This window comes from Microtus oregoni, unplaced genomic scaffold (genome assembly GCF_018167655.1).
Source record: "Microtus oregoni isolate MIOR12 unplaced genomic scaffold, Mior012 000068F_ref0000429, whole genome shotgun sequence".
NCBI lineage: Eukaryota > Metazoa > Chordata > Mammalia > Rodentia > Cricetidae > Microtus > Microtus oregoni.
In genome coordinates this window covers 1817355-1835870 of record NW_024543975.1, presented here as the reverse complement: position 1 = coordinate 1835870, position 18516 = coordinate 1817355, and the positions used below count along the sequence as shown (strand labels likewise).

The following is an 18516-nucleotide window of genomic DNA, read 5'->3' as shown; positions in this document are numbered from 1 at the left end:
AGGCAAACCCGCCCCCTAAATGGGCTGGCTTAACCCTACACAGTGTGGCTGGCTTTCTGTAGAAGTCTTTGGTCCATTTGGACTTGAGTTTTGTTCATGGTGGTAGATACGGATCTAGTTTTCATTTTTCTACATGTTTATATCCAATTATGCCAGCACTATTTTTAAATATGCTTTTTTCCATTTTATATTTTTTTCCTTCTTTGTCAAAAATCAGGTATTCAAAGGTGTGTGAATTGATATCTGGGTCTTTGATTCACTTCCATTGATTCTCCTGTCTATTTTTATGCCACTAGCAGGCTGTTTTCAGTACTGTAGCTCTGTAGTAGAGTTTGACGTCAGGGATTGTGATGCTTCCAGAAGTTCCTTTATTGTACAGGATTGTTTTTGCTCTTCTGTATTCTTTGTTTTTCCATTTACAATTGAGTACTATTCTTTCAAGGTTTGTGAAGAATTTTGCTGAGATTTTTGATAGGCATTGCATTGAATCTGTAGATTGCTTTTGATAAGATTGCCATTTTTACTATGTTAATTCTACTTACCCAAGAGCATGGAGATCTTTCCATTTCTGGTGTCTTCAATATTTTTCTTCAAAGATTTAAAGTTCTTGTCATACAGGTCTTCCACTCCTTTGATTAGAGTTACTCTAAGATATTTTAATGTTATTTGTGGCTATTGTGGAGTGTGATGTTTCTCTGATGTTTTTCTTTTTCTTGAGTTAATCTTGTATTCTGCTGCATTACTGAAGGTGTTTATGAGTTGTAGGTGTTCCTTGGTATAATTTTTGGAGTCACTTATATAAACTATCATATCATCAGCAAATAGCGAGAGTTTGAGTTCTTTTCTGATTTGAATCCCCTTGATCTCCTCTTGTTGTATTATTGCTCTAACTAGACCCTCAAGTATTATATAAATAGATACGGAGAGAGTGGACAACCTAGTCTTGTTCCTAATTTCAGTGAGATCACTTTGAGTTTCTCTCCATTTAGTTTGATATTGACTATTGGCTTGCTGTATATTGCCTTTATTATGCTGAGGCTCCTAGAGGATGTCTGTCTTGCTCAATAGTTATTCTATAGAGAAGTATAGGAAGATATGTTCTTTGTATCTCTGCTCTCTCCAAGACCTTTATCATGAAGGAATATTGTATTTTGTCAAAGGCGTTTTAGCATCTAATGAGATGATCTTTTTCTTTTCAGTTTGTTTATTTTTTATTTTTTTAATTTATTTTTATTTAAAAATTTCCACCTCCTCCCATTTCCCTCCCCCCTCCCCGCCCTCCTCCCATCCCTTTCCCCCTCCCTCAGTTTATTTATATGGTGGATTACATTGACAAATGTTCATATGTTGAGCCATCCCTGCATCTCTGGTATGAAACCAACTTGATTATAGTTTGATGTTAGATCATAGGATGACATTTCTGATGTGTTCTTGGATTTGATTTGCCATTATTTTATTGAGTATTTTTTGCAGCAATGTTCATGAGGGAGATTGGGGAGGGGGGAGGGAGAGGGAGGAGGAATGGGAGGGAGGGAGGAAGAGGGAGAGAGAGAGCCAACTGTCTGAAAAATATGTGGGGATTGTTCTCTAAGGTGGATGAGTTCCATGACTTTCGAGCTCAGGTTCTTCTGGAGTTTGGCTGGCAGTTGGAGACTTTCAGAGAGGCTACAACAAGAAAATCCCAAACTTGCTCTGAGGCTTGGGGAAAAAAAGAAAAGAAAGCCAAGCCAGGTGCTGGTGGCTAAAATGCCAAAGGCAAATGGCTTTTCTGTGAATTCGTACCAATTTTATCACGATTAATAAATACCCAGAGATAGATAATAGGGTTCAACCTGAAAATCAGAAAAGCAAAGCAGCCAAACCTCTAGAGAGCTAAATCTTCAGACTGAAAAGAGAGTGAGTTCCTGTCTCATACTGCCTTATATATCTCTCTAGTATTGGGTTAAAGGCGAGCACCACCACCACCGGGCCTTTGTGGCTAGCTAGTTTGACTTTTGGGACTAAAGGTGTATGCCATTGCTGCCTGGTCTGTATGTCTGACCAGTGTGGCTGTTTTGTGTTCTGATCTTCAAAAAAAAAAAAATAGAAATGAAATATCACCGCAAGCGGCAGAGGAAGGGAAGGCCTAGCATTTGTGAAGTGCCTCCTGCACCAGTGGTCATCATCTGAGCCTGTGGACTAAGCTGGATAGAGGTTAGTTCATTGTCTCAGAAGATGCTGAGGCTCCTAGAGGATGTCTGTCTTGCTCAACAGTCATTCTATAGAGAAGTATAGGAATGAAATTGGTGTCTATGTCTGGGTGACCTCAGAGCCCACATTCTTCAAAGGGTTTGGCTAGCGAAGATAGAAGGAAATGGAAGTTGTATGCTATCCTTGATGAGTGTGTTTTTGTAGATCTCACTCTTGTTTACATCCCCAGCTCTTGGGATCTTAATCATCTTGAGGAAAGCACTGAGGTCGTTTTTAAGTCATTTTGTATATTTATTGCTGTGCACTTGATGTTGCTTTTTAAGTGTAGTGATTCAACTAACTTATCCAATCCAAAAACTGCAGTAAGATCATATTCCTTTTCCTAAGATGAACTTTTTCTTTTAATGTTTCTCACTTTGGGATACTTTACAACAGAGCCTGGGAAGTGGTTCAGCAGTTAAGAGCACTGGCTGCTCTCCCAGACGACCTGAATTCCATTCTCAGCACCCACAGAGCAGCTCACATCTGTCTGTCACTCCAGTTCCAGGGAATCTGGTGTGCTTACACAGACGTACATGCAAGCAAAACACCAATGAATATAAAAAAAAAAAATCTTTTTAAAAGCTACTTTATACCATAAAGACTTCTTCCTGAGGTTAAGAAACATCAATTTACAGTTAAAATCACAAAGGAAGTGATATTTAAAGAGTATATAATGTGATATGAATCATATTGTGTTATTTGTGCTTAACTTTGAAAAAGTGGTTACCGTTATTGATTCACAAGAGGAAAATTGACAAGGCACACTCAGGTTACTCAGTAAGGATGCTGGGACTTTTAATTGCTGAACTATTGTTTTGTTGACTCTCTATCATTTCTTACATAGTCTCATGATTGCTTGAAATTATCCTGCTCTAAATGTCATATCAAATTGGGGGGAGAAAATTTGAAAGGATAATGTTATCCAGTGATTTAATCATAATTGCCATGTATTAATTTTCCTTTTTGCTCATCATTTGTCCTTTTTTTTTCCTTCCAGAAGAAAAATACAAAGTGGAAACAAGGACCATTGCTGTTGACTTTACACTGGATGATATTTATGATAAAATTAAGACAGGCCTGGACGGTCTTGAAATTGGCGTTTTAGGTTTGTATTTTTGCCACATTTATGACTCATCTTGTTCATTCTTTGGCTTTTATTGTGTGTTTATTTTCTCTTTGGAGGTTAGGTGTTTAGTGGTAAGATTATTACTGATCCAGTTGATAGCTAACCTGTATGTACTTGAAGCTTTGCTTGTAGATCAGTGACTTTACAGTTCAGTTATGTTTTGTTTACTTTATGTCCAGTCCCAGCTTCTCTGTATATATTAGCCACAATGAAAGGCTGGGCTTGGTAGTGACACCTGTAATCCCAGTATTCAGGAGGCAGAAGCATGCTTCTATGGTAACTGTCCTTTAAGGTGCATGATGCTGACCATTCATGGCTAAGGAGATGGAGATCTACCAAAGTTGTTAACTCTTGTTCCCTGCAAAGCCTTTGTAGATACTGTCCACAGTCTTAATTTCATGAAATGTTAACACTGCAGAAAAAGTATTTTTATCTGCTTTATACACAAAAGAACTCTTCCATACATACTGTGTCTTAGTTAGGGTTTCTATTTCTATGAAGCAACCATGACCACAACAACACTTAGAAAGGAAAACATTTAATTGGGGGTGACTTACAGTTTCAGAGGTTTAGTCCATTATCTTCATGGTTGTGTGAGGCACATTGGTGCTGGAGAAGGAACTGAGAGTTCTACATCTTGATTTGCAGGCAACAGAAAGTGAACTGGGTACCATACCAGGCATAACGTGAACTTTTATGAGACCTCAAAGCCTGCCTCCACAGTGACACACTTCCTCCAAAAAGGCAGTACCTATTCCAAGGCTATACTTCATAATAGTGCCACTCCTTATAGGCCAAGTGCTCAAACACATGAGTCTGTGGGGGCCATACACATTCAAACCTCCACATATTCCATGTTTCATCTCTTTGCGCAGAAATACTGCAGTTAAAATGCATGCTGTCAAGAGCCTTGGGTTTTGTCTAAAGTAACAGAAAGACCGAGGCCAGCCTGTCTCTTCTGTTTTCTCTAAGTCTATTGCTGTGTTTTGTTTTACCTCAGTTGCTTGCTGTTCCTAGAGAACCAAATGATTTTGCTGATATCATGGGAGTATTGAACTGTGATATGAAAAAAAATTATCAGATAGTACTGACGGGAAAATAAGAGACCAAATATCACATTTTTTCATGTGTGGAATCTGCGATATATATATATATATATATATATATATATATATATATATATATATATATAGAGAGAGAGAGAGAGAGAGAGAGAGAGAGAGAGAGCAATCACATACATATGATACCAGTTACTAGTACAGAAAGAGAACTATGAGAAAGAAGGGAACCAGTAAGTAGAGGGAAAAGGGGAAAAGGGATAAAGGGATGGAGGGTTGTGGGGCTAAGAGTAAAAAAATACATGAGATACCATGTGTGTGCTTGTCTCTGTGCAAATGCACATGAAGGCCAGAGTTCAAACTTGGGTGTCTCTGTTTTCTGTCCACCTTGTGTTTTAAGATGACCCATTATTGGAACCTGAAGTTTACCAATTAGGCTAGGCTGGGGCCCAGGGATACTTCTGTGCTGGAATTACAGTTAGGCACTATCATGCCTGTCTCTTTTATAGGATGCTGGGAATTGAACTTGTTTGCTTGTGGTTACAAGGCTCACACTGACCATTCTTCCCAGTCCCTTTAGGATGGCCTTTTTATAATTTTTGTTTGTTTGTTTTTTGTTTTTTAGAGATAGGCTTTCTCTGTGTAACAGCCCTGACTATCCTGGAACATGCTTTATAGACTAAACAGATCCTGAACTCAGAACCATTTGCATCTGCCTTCTGCATGCTGGGATTAAAGGCGTGCACTACCATGCCTGGCCTCCTAAATAAAGCCGTTTTTAAAGTCATTTACCCAAGTATAATCCCATTAAATATTCTTGGACATGTAGCTAACCTGGCCTGCCTAGTCTATACCATACATCCTTATGCTTGTCCCATCTGTATAATTTATACTCCTGCCTCACTTTCTGTAGAACTAACTAGATGAATAAAAACAGAGGACTAGTGTTCACCTTTGTGTCTATCTGTTCTTTTGTAAATACATACATTGGGAGAAATCTTTAAAAGTTCTTCTTCCTTACCCTAAATGTGGGATTAGTTAAATACCACCAACACGAGGGAAAGTTCTGAGTGTTTTTAAGCTTGCAAAAGAAGCTTAAACTTGCTTGTTAATAGAGATGCTCATGGCCTTCCCCACCTTCAGACTAGTGATGGACGGGGAATGGTGAAGGCTATCTTAGGCAGGAAGATGGTTGGTAATCCCTAATAAAAGGTGACTGGACTGGGAAACAGTTATGTTGTGGGAGAATGGCTTGCTTTTAGAAGTAGTTTGTGTTATTGTAATTATTCTTTGTACATCTCAGCTACTTTTCACTGAGTCATTGCTAAATGGTGGATACTGTAGGATCATGAAATTTGAGATTGGAGATATTGGACATCAGGTTTGTGCAAAACTGGGGGATTGTTTGGGCACTCTTTCCTCATCTAGACTGTATCAGAACTGAAGAAAGGCTTCAGTTTGAGTTCAGGCATAGTAAATTTGTTAGAGATAAGAGTTCAGGGCATGTGGTCCCCGAGCACTTCTTGGCTTCCCCCACTCCTCCTCCTGATCTCCTTTCTAGAATTCTAGTACTTTTCTTAGTACATATGCACTGATATATATACACAGGACAGATGTTTTCCATGCCTCCCATGCTAATTGAATCAGCATAATCCAGCTCCTTAGTAAGTGGAAACCTGTGAGGTAGTAATTTGTATTTGATTGTTCATTTGTTAATTTATAAATGAGTGAAGTAGAGGTGTGACAGAGAATAAGGAAAGATATATATGTCCTTATGTAGGGTAGTGTTCTATAGAAAGGACAACAATGAGCAAAGTTGTTTTGTTTTATCTGGGATAGGGCACACTATAACAAGAGCCAGGGGGAGTTGATAAAAGGGGACATAATTATGACTTGGCTTAGCCAGTGGGGTCAGCAAAAGGAAAAGTCCAGAAATATTTAGGAAATAGAAAAAGCTGGTGGTGGTGCCAGATTTCAGATGGCACAGGGAAGGAAATCTGTAGGTGACACACCCATTTATTAAGCACCATATACTAAAATGAACTATTGAGGAGTAACCTTTTAGGAAGATGCTCATTTAAGTTTGTGGTGCCTCTAGGACAGTGAGTGGTTCTCATGACCTTCAAAAGACCATTGGAAAGCACAGGTATTTACATTGCATTCATAACAATGGCAACATTACAGTTATGAAGTATCAAAAAAGGAATTTTATGGTTGGGGTTCACCACAGCATGAGGTATTAAAAGGTTGCAGCACTAGGAAGGTTGAGAACCACTGCTCCAAGTGGTATTGTAGATAGTTGGAAAAGTATATCCAGGTTTCACTGGAGATAGGTTTGGAGTCTGATTATCTAAGAATAGTTTTTTAATGGAGCAGAAAGACTGGAGATAATTCAAGAAGACAGCTGAAGACAGAGCTCTGTGGATTGCTCTTCCCTCATCTAAGGCCACCAGTGGTGTGGAGGATGAATTTTCTTTGTATAAGTTCAGCTCTGTTCAGTAGAGCTGTAATATAAGTTACATATGCCTTCCTGTTTCAGTAAGCTCACATTTTAGATATATTTTTATTCTTTAAGAATTTCCTACTTTCGGGGCTGGAGAGATAGCTCAGAGGTTAAGAGCATTGCCTGCTCTTCCAAAGGTCCTGAGTTCAATTCCCAGCAACCATATGGTGGCTCACAACCATCTGTAATGGGGTCTGGTGCCCTCTTTTGGCCTGCAGGCATACATGGAAGGAATGCTCTGTATACATAATAAATAAATAAATAAATAAATAAATAAATAAATAATTTGGCCTGCAGGCATACATGGAAGGAATGCTCTGTATACATAATAAATAAATAAATAAATAAATAAATATTAAAAAAAAGAATTTCCTACTTTGTATTTTAATCATATTTGTCCCTACTCTTCCCCTCATCTAATTTCCCCCATATCCTTTCATCTCCCACCCCTCCCATTTTCATGTCTTCTTTTTAAAAATAATAATCAATGCATCCTAATTTGTGCTGACCATGGGTATAGGGACATTTATTGGGGCTAGGTCAACCTACCAGGGAGTAGCCCCACATTTTAAAAAAGATGAAAGTAAACAGGTGGACTTAATTATAATATCTTTTATTTGAACTTAAGTATATCCAGAACATTAACACATTAACCTATAACCAGTGTAAAAATTATTAAAATAGGGCCAGTGAGATGGCTTCAATAGGTAAAAATGCTTTCTATGAAAACCTGATTACATGAGTCTGACTACCTTATCCCATGGTGGAAGGAGAAAACACTTCTGAAAGTTTGTTGTAAGGAGGCTGCTTGTTGGTTCCCAGACTCCCAAAATAACTACACAGAAACTGTAATAATCACTGCTTGGCCCATAGGCTCTAGCTTCTTATTGGCTACCCCTTACATCTTAATTTAACCCATATCTATTAATCTGTGTACCGCCATGTGGCTGTGGCTTACCAGGTAAAGTTCCAGTGTCTGTCTCCGGCGGGGCTACATAGCTTCTCTTTGACTCTGCCTTCTCTCTCTCTCTCTCTCTCTCTCTCTCTCTCTCTCTCTTCCTCCCTCTCTCTCTCTCTCTCTCCCTCCCTCTCCCTCTCCCTCTCTTTCTCTCCCTCCCCTCCCCTCCCCTCCCCTCCTCCTCTCTCTCTCTCTCTCTCTCCCTCCCTCTCCCTCTCCCTCTCTCTCTCTCCCTCCCCTCCCCTCCTCCTCCTCTCTCTCTCTCTCTCCCTCTCTCTCTCTCCCTCCCTCTCCCTCTCCCTCTCCCTCTCTCCCTCCCCTCCCCTCCCCTCCTCTCTCTCTCTCTCTCTCTCTCTCTCTCTCTCTCTCTCTGTGTTTGTGTGTGTGTGTGTGTGTGTGTGTGTGTGTGTGTGTGTGTGTGTCTTCCAGCCTGGCAATGTTCTGTTAAGCCATTGACTGAGAGCAGCTTCTTTATTCATTAACCAATAAAAGCAACACATACAGGACTTCCCACACCAAAAGTTGCTCTCTGATCTCCATGTGTACCTGTGACCCTCACATCCTGCACTGACATTCACACACAGTAATCAATAAAATAAGTGTTTTTAGAAATACTTAAGTAGAGTTGGGCAGTACTGGAGCACGCCTTTAATCCCAGCATTCTGGAGGAAGAGGCAGGTGGATCTCTGTGAGTTCAAGGACAACCTGGTCTACAGGCTCCAAAGCTACATACAGAATTCCTGTCTCAAAAGACATTAATTAATTAATTAATTAATAATAGATAAACAAAATTACTTAACTAGTTTACATTCTTTTAAATACTAAATCTTTGAAATCTTAAATACATCTTAGATTATATTTCAGTTCTTACTAGCCATATTTTAAGTACTCATTCGGACATGTGACATGTGTCTACCAGGTATTCGGCTCCCATTTGCCATGTTTAATTCTCAGTTTATATGGAGAGCCAGAAATGCAACTGCTACATTTTTCTTAAGATTCTGGAGCTGTATTGTCAATTAAAGACAACCTGGCAATGTTCAGCATTTCTGATTGTCACTTCAGTCTATTTGTTCTGTTTGCTCATAGTAGGTCAAGGCCATGGATGCCATTGAGCACACTGTATCACATAAAAGCAGACTGGCATGAAATGTCAGTAGAGTTTAGGCAAAAAAAACCCTACTTTAAAGTTACTGGTCGAGGCTGGAGAAAGGGCCCAGTGGTTAAAGCATCCGTTGCACAATTCTAAGGACCTGAGTTCAGATTCTCAGAATCCATGTAAAGTTAGATGCAGTAGTTTGCATTTATAATCTCAACCTTCTACTGTGAGATGGAGACAGGAGAATCTCTGGAAGCTCTTGGGCCAATTAGCCTTACAGATGCAACATCAAATGACAAGAGACCCTGCTTCAAACAAGTTGAAAGGTGAGGACTAACATCTGAGATTGTCTTCTGAACTACACATGCATGTTTACACTCTCTCTCTCTCACACACACACACACACACATAAAGTTACTGATTGAATACTTGCTGAAATACAATACAGCTTTGGTTTTGATTTCTAGTTGAACTCAGGTCAATAATAAAAATAATTACAGCTGATGTTTTTATCAGCACTAAAAATCACTGCAGTACCTGCACGCACGTTCTCATTAGCTGGGCTTTGCTTTCAAGTTGCTTTGTATTCTGTATTGTCTCCTTAGCTATTGTCTCTTCTAGCAAATGGGTTACCTGGATCTTGCATTGTAATTTTGAGGTCACTATCAAAGCACCTTCATAGGCTCAATTTTATCTTACTCCTATGTTATATTTCAACTCTAATGTGCAGGCTCAGTGCAACCCTCTAAAACTTATGAGGTAAGTCTCTCATTGTTTTATTTCTCATGGATTCTTAGTTTTCTTTTTACCTTCCTTTTTCTGATCTTGATAGCATCCTCCCCCCCCCCCCCCCCCCCAAGACAGGGTTTCTCTGTAGCCTTGGAGCCTGTCCTGGAACTTACTCTGTAGACCAGACTGGCCTCAAACTCATGGAGATCCGTTTGCCTCCCGAGTGCTGAGATTAAAGGTGTACTCCCCCCACCGCCCAGTTTACTCTTAAGTATCAATTGACTTCTAAAATGACGCAGCAGTTTGTGTACATGTATGTGTGAATTTGTTTGGGGTGGGGCTTGTTTTCCTCTATTGCTTTGCGTCTTAGTTTTTGAGACAGGGTCTGTTCCTAAGTTTGGTGTTTACTGGTCAGCAGGTCTCTTGTTCCTGCCTCCCGGCACTGGGATTGCAGGCATGTGCAGTTGGACCTAGCGTTGCTTTGTTTTGTTGTTGTTCTTGTTTGTTTCTTTGTTTAATGCGCGTGCTGAAGATCTGAACTCAGTCCTCTTGCTTACATGGCAAGCACTTTACCAATTAAGCATCTCCCCAGACCCCCAAACCTAGCAATTAATATTAAAGTTACAGGAAGAGTTTTTCCTACTGAGTATTAATTATAACTAGTAATAGTAGAAATAAAAATATCACTAGGATATACTATTTGAAAAGCAATAAGCACAAAACTATAATCAAGACTTAATAAGGAAAATTAGTATTCTCAGAATTAGAAAGGAAAATGCTAAAGCTTTTTATAATGAAGGAAATGTTAAGATTTCAATGAAGTAAGTGGGAAGAAAACAGCTCTGAACTGTGCAAATTTATACTGAAAGGTCACCATAAACTGATGAGACTAAAAATGCATAGGCTGAGAAGTTAGATCCATAGTCTGTTATATAAAAAAGTTAGCAGGTGCTGTTGTCTTCCAGGCAAATGCCAATAAGTCCAGATTCCAGAAAGCTTATGAAGTTTCACCATTTAGAGAAAAGTGCGTTCTTTGACTAAGAAAGCAACTGGTTAACCAAATATGATTGCTGTCATGCTTACTTGATCTAGGAGGGGACTCATTTGTGTTCCAGATTGGTTTGGAGGACTCTGCACAATACATCGCAGTTATATAATTTGCCAAAGCCAAGTAACTGCCTTTGGGTTTTGTTCATACAACTTGTCCATAATTTTAAGTGGCCTCATTTTAATAATGATATACATATATATGTATATATATAATGTATAATAATGGAAATTTTATACATATGAAATACATGTATATCATTATTATACACACACATATATATCTACCTAGGCTGAACCTTATTTTCTTTTATTCCTATACCCTTTATAAGTAAATACTTACTCTACTAATGTATTTAATACTTTTTATAGATAGCTTTAATTTTTAATTTTTTTGACAATTTTATACATGTGAATAATGTATTTTGATCATATTCACATCCAGTTACCTTGTCTTGTCCCATCTCACTCCTAAATCACCTTTCCCAACTCATCCTCCTTGCACTCTAATGTCTTTGTGTGTGAGAGAGAGAAATAGAAATAGACTAGACCCATTGAGTTTAATTAGGATTGCTTACATGAATGCAATTGTGTTGTTGAGTTGTGTGTCTTTGAAGTTGAGGTGTGTTTCTTGTATGCAGCAGAAGGATGGATTCTGTTTTCTTATCCAATCTGTTAGCCTGTGTCTTTTTGTAGGTGAGTTGAGTCCATTCACATTAAGGGATATTAATGACCAGTGATTGCAAGTTCCTGTTTTTTTAGTTTTCATTGTTGGTGATGTTATTTTGTGTGTTTTTCCCTTCTTTGGATTTGTTGCTGTGAGATCATTAATTGTCTGTGTTTTTGTTGATGTAGCCAACTTCCTTGGATTAGAGTTTTCCTTCTAGTACTTTGTGTAGGGCTAGGTTTGTGGGTAGGTATTGGTTAAATCTGGCTGTGTTATAAAACATCTTGTTTTGTCTTTCTATGGTGGTTAAAAGTTTTGCTGGGTATAGTAGTCTGGACTAGCATCCGTGATCTCTTAATGTCTGCATGATGCTTGACCAGGACCTTCTGGCTTTCATTGTTTCCATTGAGAAGTCAGGTATAATTCTGATAGGTCTGCCTTTATACTTGGCCTTTTTCCTTTGCAGCTCTTAATATTCTTTCTTTATTCTGTATGTTTAGTATTTCTATTATTATGTGGTGAGGGCACTTTTTTTTTTGTCTATTTGGTGTTCTGTAAGTTTCTTGTATCTTCATAGGCATATCTTTAGGTTGGGAACGTTTTTACATGATTTTGCTAAAAATATTTTCTGTGCTTTTGAGTTGGACTTTCTGTCCTTCTATCCCTATTATTCTTAGGTTTGATCTTTTCATGTTGTCCCATATATTCTGGATATTTTGTGTTAAGCTTTTGTTAGATTTAATCTTATCTTTGACTGATGAGTCTGTTTCCTCTGTTGTATCTTCAATGTTTGAGATTCTTCTGTTTCTTGTATTCTGCTGTTTATGCTTGCATTTGTGGTTCCTGATTGTCTTTTCATGATTTCTGTTTTATAATTTCTTCAGTCTGTGTTTTCTTTACTGTCTCTATTTTATTAATTTTCAAGTTTTGAACTATTTCTTTCATCTGTTTGGTTGCTTTTGTTTTGTTTTGTTTTGTTTTTAAGGGATTTGTTGATTTCTTCCAATTTTTGTTCATCTTTTCCTCCATTTCTTTGAGGGAATTTTTCATTTCTTCTTTAAGGGCCTCAAACATTCTCCTGAAGTTATTTCTTAGGTCATTTCTTCTGCTTCATCTATATTTGGTTGTTAAATTCTTGCTCTTGTAGGGTCACTACTTTTTACTGGTGCTGTGTTGCTCTTTGTGGTCTTTTGTCTACATCTTTTCCTCTGTAACTCTGGTGATCAATCTTCCAGGTGCCAGTGGATCCAAGGCTCAAATGGTTACTCCTCATGATGCATTCAGGGCCACAGATTCAGTCACCCTGTTGGTGACTCCATGTTCCTGGAGGTCGCTTGGTGCTCCTGTTTCCATAAAGAGGTCTGGGTCTGCTCTTGTGGAGGTGTCTGACTTGGGCTTGGTTCCACAAAGGTCTCTGGCTCCACTCTGCTCCCCTGGAGTCCCAACTCATGTATGCCCGGACCTGCAGAGGTTTTGGTTCGGGCCTACTCTTTTCAGAGGTCCCACTCTCATACCTGGACTCCCAGAGGTTTTTTGTTCCTGTCTACTATCTTAGAGGTCCCAGACTCATGCCCAGACCTATAGAGGTCTTGGCTCAGGTCTACTCCCTTGGAGGTCCCAGAGTCACACCACTTTCCAAGTTTCTTAACATAAGACCAAGAGGACTTAGGAAAATTCTGAACTTGTTGGTGGCAATGGCTTTCTTAGGTTTCAGTTCCAGAAACATCCAATGAGGACTAGTCATAGGAACCAAGTAGTGGCAAAACTGTGTTAAAGGAAAGCTATAGAGTTGTGTGGAAGGAAGGGGGATTAAGCCACACAGGAAATTATGTCTCTTTGTAGTCCTGGATGACTAGGGAAATTAGGAATAAAAGACTCTTACTTCTTTAGACAGTTTAGAAATCTATAAATTTGTAGCCTATCTTCTTCCTATTCTCAGGAACTTTAAACTTTTGTTTTGTTTTGTTATCTTCTTTTGAAGTATAGATACCTCTGTCATTTTCTTCTTATCCGGCTTAGTTATTCATTTTATTACTTTTGTACTTTTAGCTAATCAGTCAGTGTTATTGCTGCGAAGAGACACCATGACCAAGGCAATTCTTATAACAGAGAACATTAAATTGGGCTTGCTTACAATTTCAGAGGTTTAATTCATTATCATCATGGCTAGGAGCAGGTGGCATGCAGGCAGCTGCTGGAGGTATATCCTGACACATAGGTAGAGAGAGACTCTGGGCCTGACATGGGCTTTTCAAATGCAAAGCCCACCCCTGGTGGCATACTTCTCCAACAAGGCCACACCACCTATTCTAGTCCTTTCAAGTAGTGCCACTAACTGCTGAGTGTGTTAAAAGATATTGAGGGGGGCATTCTTATTCAAAACACCAGTGACTTTGAAAAAGATGGTTGTTTTATTTAGTGAAAGGAATGGAAGAGTCATTTTGAAATGGGGAAGATTAGATTGAAGGAAGCTGTAGTTAGAGTTGGATGGTCAACATGATGTGAAAATGGGGGAAGAGCAGGAGAGCATGATCCTTGGGAGGTAGCAAAGAGAAGCCTTTCATGAAGCACAGCTATAAATGACTGAGACTTAAGAGCGAGCAGGAATTCTTAGGTGAGGTGTGTAGGACAGGATCCCAGGAGTGTATCAGGAAGGCTGTGTGGGGAGGGAGTAGTTTTCCTTTCTAGCAGTTCAGGACAGGTGAAACTTCTCACAACCACCCAGAGGCAGCAGAGCTTTTATCAGATACAAAGTCAGTACCCAACATGTGTCTGTTTCAAAGGCCAACTGCAAGTTGCATGTCTGTAGGCCACCTACACTTGTGACTAGGCAACTAGTTCCAGGAGTCAGGTACCTTCTGACCTTTGCAGGCACCAGGCATATGTGATACACACACACATGCAGGCAAAGTACTCATACACATAAAGTAAAATAATCTAAAAATCAGATTTTGTTTTTAAAGAGCCAGGCTGTTTCTATTTTATTATTTTTTTCCTTATATTTAAAACATATTTGGGGGACAGTATGCTACTTATATGCAGGAAATAATATGAGTTGGTATAATCTGGGTAATTGGAATTTCTGTCATCTCAAACCTTCATTATTACTTTGTGTTAGAAAAACTCAAAAAAACAGTGAAAATCCTACTAGTTATACTAAAGTCTACCACTGATGGCTGTGAATCAGAGTTACCCCACAATGCTGTAGATCATTAAACATTTCCCTCCTAGTCCGCTGCACTCCTGTACTCTTACCTATTCTCTTCATCCTTCTTTTTTTACACTGCTCTTTACCTATAGCTAACCATCATTTGGTTCTCTACACTTGATTGTTAATTGATTCATTCAACCAGTTTTATGTTAATTTGTTAAACTATTAAAATTCTAGAACTCTTGCATTAGACAAAACAGTAAAATTGCATAATTATTTAAGTTGTTTCTGCTTTCATGAAATATAGCCATTAAGCAATTACTTGAACGTATGTTGCATGTAGTGAAAGAGAAAGCTGTTGAGACAGTTATGTGCATCACATGTGATCTTCCCAAGAAAGTAATGTTTAAATTGAAACTAAAGGGCAAAAAAGAGGTGTGGGAAGGGTTTCCAGGCAGAAGGAGTATCGTGTGCAAATACTTAAAGTCTGTGTCTTTATATATTAGAGGACATCAGAGTTGATCTTTAAATGTGGAGCAGGATTTTAGAGGACACCATAGCAGAAGAGTCTGGTAATTAGGCAGATCTTGAAGGCTTAGAAAGCCAGCTTCCTAAATACGGAGCTGTTGAAGGAAATAGTTTAGAATAACTAAACTTAACAGTATTTGAGCAAAGAACTGTTCATACCTCGAGTTACCTTGAGAGCAGAGTCTCAAAAACCACATTGCCCTGCGATGTGGGCAGAAAATGGAGGTGAGGTACAGAGGTGGCTTGTTTGCTTTGTTTGAGCATAATCAGAGCCATTGTCTGCCTGGGGTTGACTTGGCTGCTGTAGTATCACTCACCCTCTCTGTCTCAGAGGATGTTCCTAAGTTGTGTAAACTGAGGACATGACTGCTCCCAGGTATGGTTAAGAAGGTTTTTATTGTAGATATGAGGGAGCATATAGCCAGAGGCATCTGGAGGGGTCCATAGCAGGGAGAGAAGTTATGGCCAATGAACTTTACTGGTCATAAGACAGGAAAGCAGGAAAGGAGGAGCAAGAGAGAAGTGGGAGGAGAGAGGAGGACCAAGAAAGCCCATGGGTTGTATAGGAATGAGAAGCTTAGGGAAGGGAAGCCGATGAACTGGAGAAATTTAGGGAAGGGGGTGTGGTAAGAAGAGCTAATAACAGTCAGGATGCCAGCAAGAACTCTGTAACAGGTACTTACTATGCTCAGATAGCTCAGATAGCATGTGCTTCGTGCTAATAAGCACAACAGTTAGCCATTTGTCCCAGTTTCTTTTGGACCTGACTTAGTTAGGTTTTCAGTTAGCTTACTTGCTAAGTAAAGTTATAGTTTGTTAAGTAGGAGTGAACATATGGAAGTATTCTCAGGTCAAATTTAGTTTAAGAGTCTTTTTTGTGAAGCCACAGTAGAATTTTAAGCAGAAACTGATAACATTTTTATTGAGTCCTTCTGACTTCCATTGGAAGAAGGCAAGGAATGTAAGGAAACCAGTAAGGCTCTTCCAGCAGATATGATGGTGAAGGCAGCTATTAGGAGGGCAGCAGTGGGAACAGGTAGAAATGACTAAGAAACTAAATCTGAACATTCCTGTGCCCCAAGCTGGGCAGAATGGTGCACAACTTTAGTCCTAGCACTTGGAAAGTAGAGGCAGAGGATTCTGCATGAGTTTAAGGCAAGCCTGGTCTACATAGAGTTTTCCAGGACAGCCAGGGCTACATAGAGAGACCTTTTCTAAACAAACAAATAAGCAATCAAATAAATAAATAAATTAAAGCCCCCGCCCATTTGACAGGCAAGGAACAAATGGAGAGAGGTTAAGTGCATTGTTCAGAATTAGTAACCACCCAATGCAACTTTCAGCTTTCGTCTTCAACAACAGGGAAATATTTTTCTAGACAAGAGACTCTGGATGCAGGGAAAATTCTGTAAAGCAAAATGATGACTGTACTTGGAGCTCTGCTGCCTCGAGTGGTTGAAAGAAATTCAGTGCAGACCATGTGGCCAGAAGGATTGACTGATAAGAATCTCCTCCTTTGCCTGCAGGGACCCTTTGCATGGCATGAGAAGCCTGGTAAAAGGCTTTCATGGAAACAAAGGCATGGGGCCCGTTTATATGGGGGCAATCCTGGGAGCACCATCCAGGAGAGTGCCCTGTCATCTCACCAAGTATGCTGACTGAGATTAGACTTCCAAAGTGAGCATAAGACTGTTAGAATTCAGATTTATTTCCATTCACTCAGACTCAGCTAATGGCATTAATTAAAGCAGAACCTTTAACTTAAATGTGGATAATTAGCTCTGTGATTTCAGAAATGTAAATAGAAATTGATAGATAGCCCCCTATTAGCTAACTTTGAACCATCAGCCTTGTGTTAGTTATTCTTTCTGTAGCCTCACTCCAATTGTGTGTGTGTGCCAAATCCTACCTAATTTTGTAATGAGGATTGGTCACGTAGCAGTTTATAATCAAACAGTGAAAGGGAGGTGTGTACTGTTGCCTCTGGCTCAATCTTGAATTTTTTAATTTCTGATTAAAGGCACTGCAAATTTAAAGCCTTGTAAACTCTTTTATTTGGAAATTGCTACTTACAAGTGTATGAAAACTGTAAAGTTTGCAAAATGTTTTACATCGTGTTCCAAATATCATCTGTCAGTGTATGAACATGTGCTAGCTCTAGCAATATGTTAAGAAGGCAAAAAAGGAAATTTCTTTGCATCTCTGTCACTATCTCCCTACAACTGTGAGACTAGGTCTGTTGAATGCAATGAAGAGGACAGAGGAGGTGCTGGGATGAATTTACCTAGTATAAACAGCTATTCTGTTGAGAACTGCCCTGAGCTCTGCCTGGCAGAGGGATCTGTTTGTGTTGATGCTGATCATACATAATAAAAGCAAGATTCTTGGTACTGGGCACAGAATAGGAGGGCAGTAAATATTTGTCGGTTAAGTGACCGCGTGGCAGTAGCTTTTCCTCCATTTATTGACATTTTAACCATGCTCCAAACAGTAAATTTGCTGAAATGATTGTTCCTATTCCATGTAGGAAGAATAGTAAGGATGCAGACTTATTTTATGCCCCAGTTTTTGAAGTGGTGATGATGGAGCAGGGTTGAATCCTAGCTCAGCTGGATTCTGAGTTCTGTAGCCTTGTACAGTTGTTCTTATATGGTGCTAGAGATGGAACTCAGAGCCTCCCACATGCTAGGCAAGTGCTCTACCACCGAGGTCGAACCCCAGACCATTTTACCAAATTGTAAGGTAGAAAGTGTTATTCCCCCAATACACACACACACACACCTCATAGACACTCTCTGAGTCTTTGGTACATTGACTGTTCTTGAAGCCCACATTTTAAAAAAACAACATTTATTTCAAAATACAGTGAAATGACATCATTGTTTGAAGCAGGTTTTACTAATAAACTCTGAAGTGCTGGGACAGGATTCAAATATATTTATAAAACTATGAATGTAGCTAAAGTGTAAGCTTATCCTTTTCTGCCTTGATGTCATCAATAGGAAACAGAGATATTTTGTGTTATGTAATTTATATTTAGAAGCCCAACCACTAGGCAAAGTATTTTTAAACCACATTAATTTCTTATGTTTCTGGTTAATGTAAAAAATGAAGCCAGTTAAAAGTGGTCTGTGTGAGGTTAGTGCATGAATGGATTTTCATTTTCTAGCAATTTATTATTGTTTGCTCCACCCTCATGCCCAACCCAGATACCAGAAATCTAATTTTCTAATGACATCATTCCTCCTCTGGTAACTGACTGTGATGGAGAATTCTAGGCCCATGAAGATCAGCAGCGCATGAACCTTAAAGGAACAAAATCTTGTTTTAAAGAATGAGATGTAGAAATGGTTTTAAGCAGTTATGATATGATTTAAAATACTAATATAACACCCAGAGTTACTCTGGATTTTCCAAG

General features: G+C 39.1%; 1 protein-coding gene across 1 annotated transcript in view; it reads left to right on the top strand.

Annotated features, from left to right (window-relative positions):
• Window positions 1-18516, top strand: part of Hsd17b12 (hydroxysteroid 17-beta dehydrogenase 12) — a 152479-nt gene that overhangs the window by 100502 nt on the left and 33461 nt on the right. The window contains exon 4 of the mRNA XM_041641325.1: window positions 3230-3337. Within this exon, the coding sequence (XP_041497259.1) occupies window positions 3230-3337 (108 nt within the window). The remainder of the gene's footprint in view (window positions 1-3229; window positions 3338-18516) is intronic.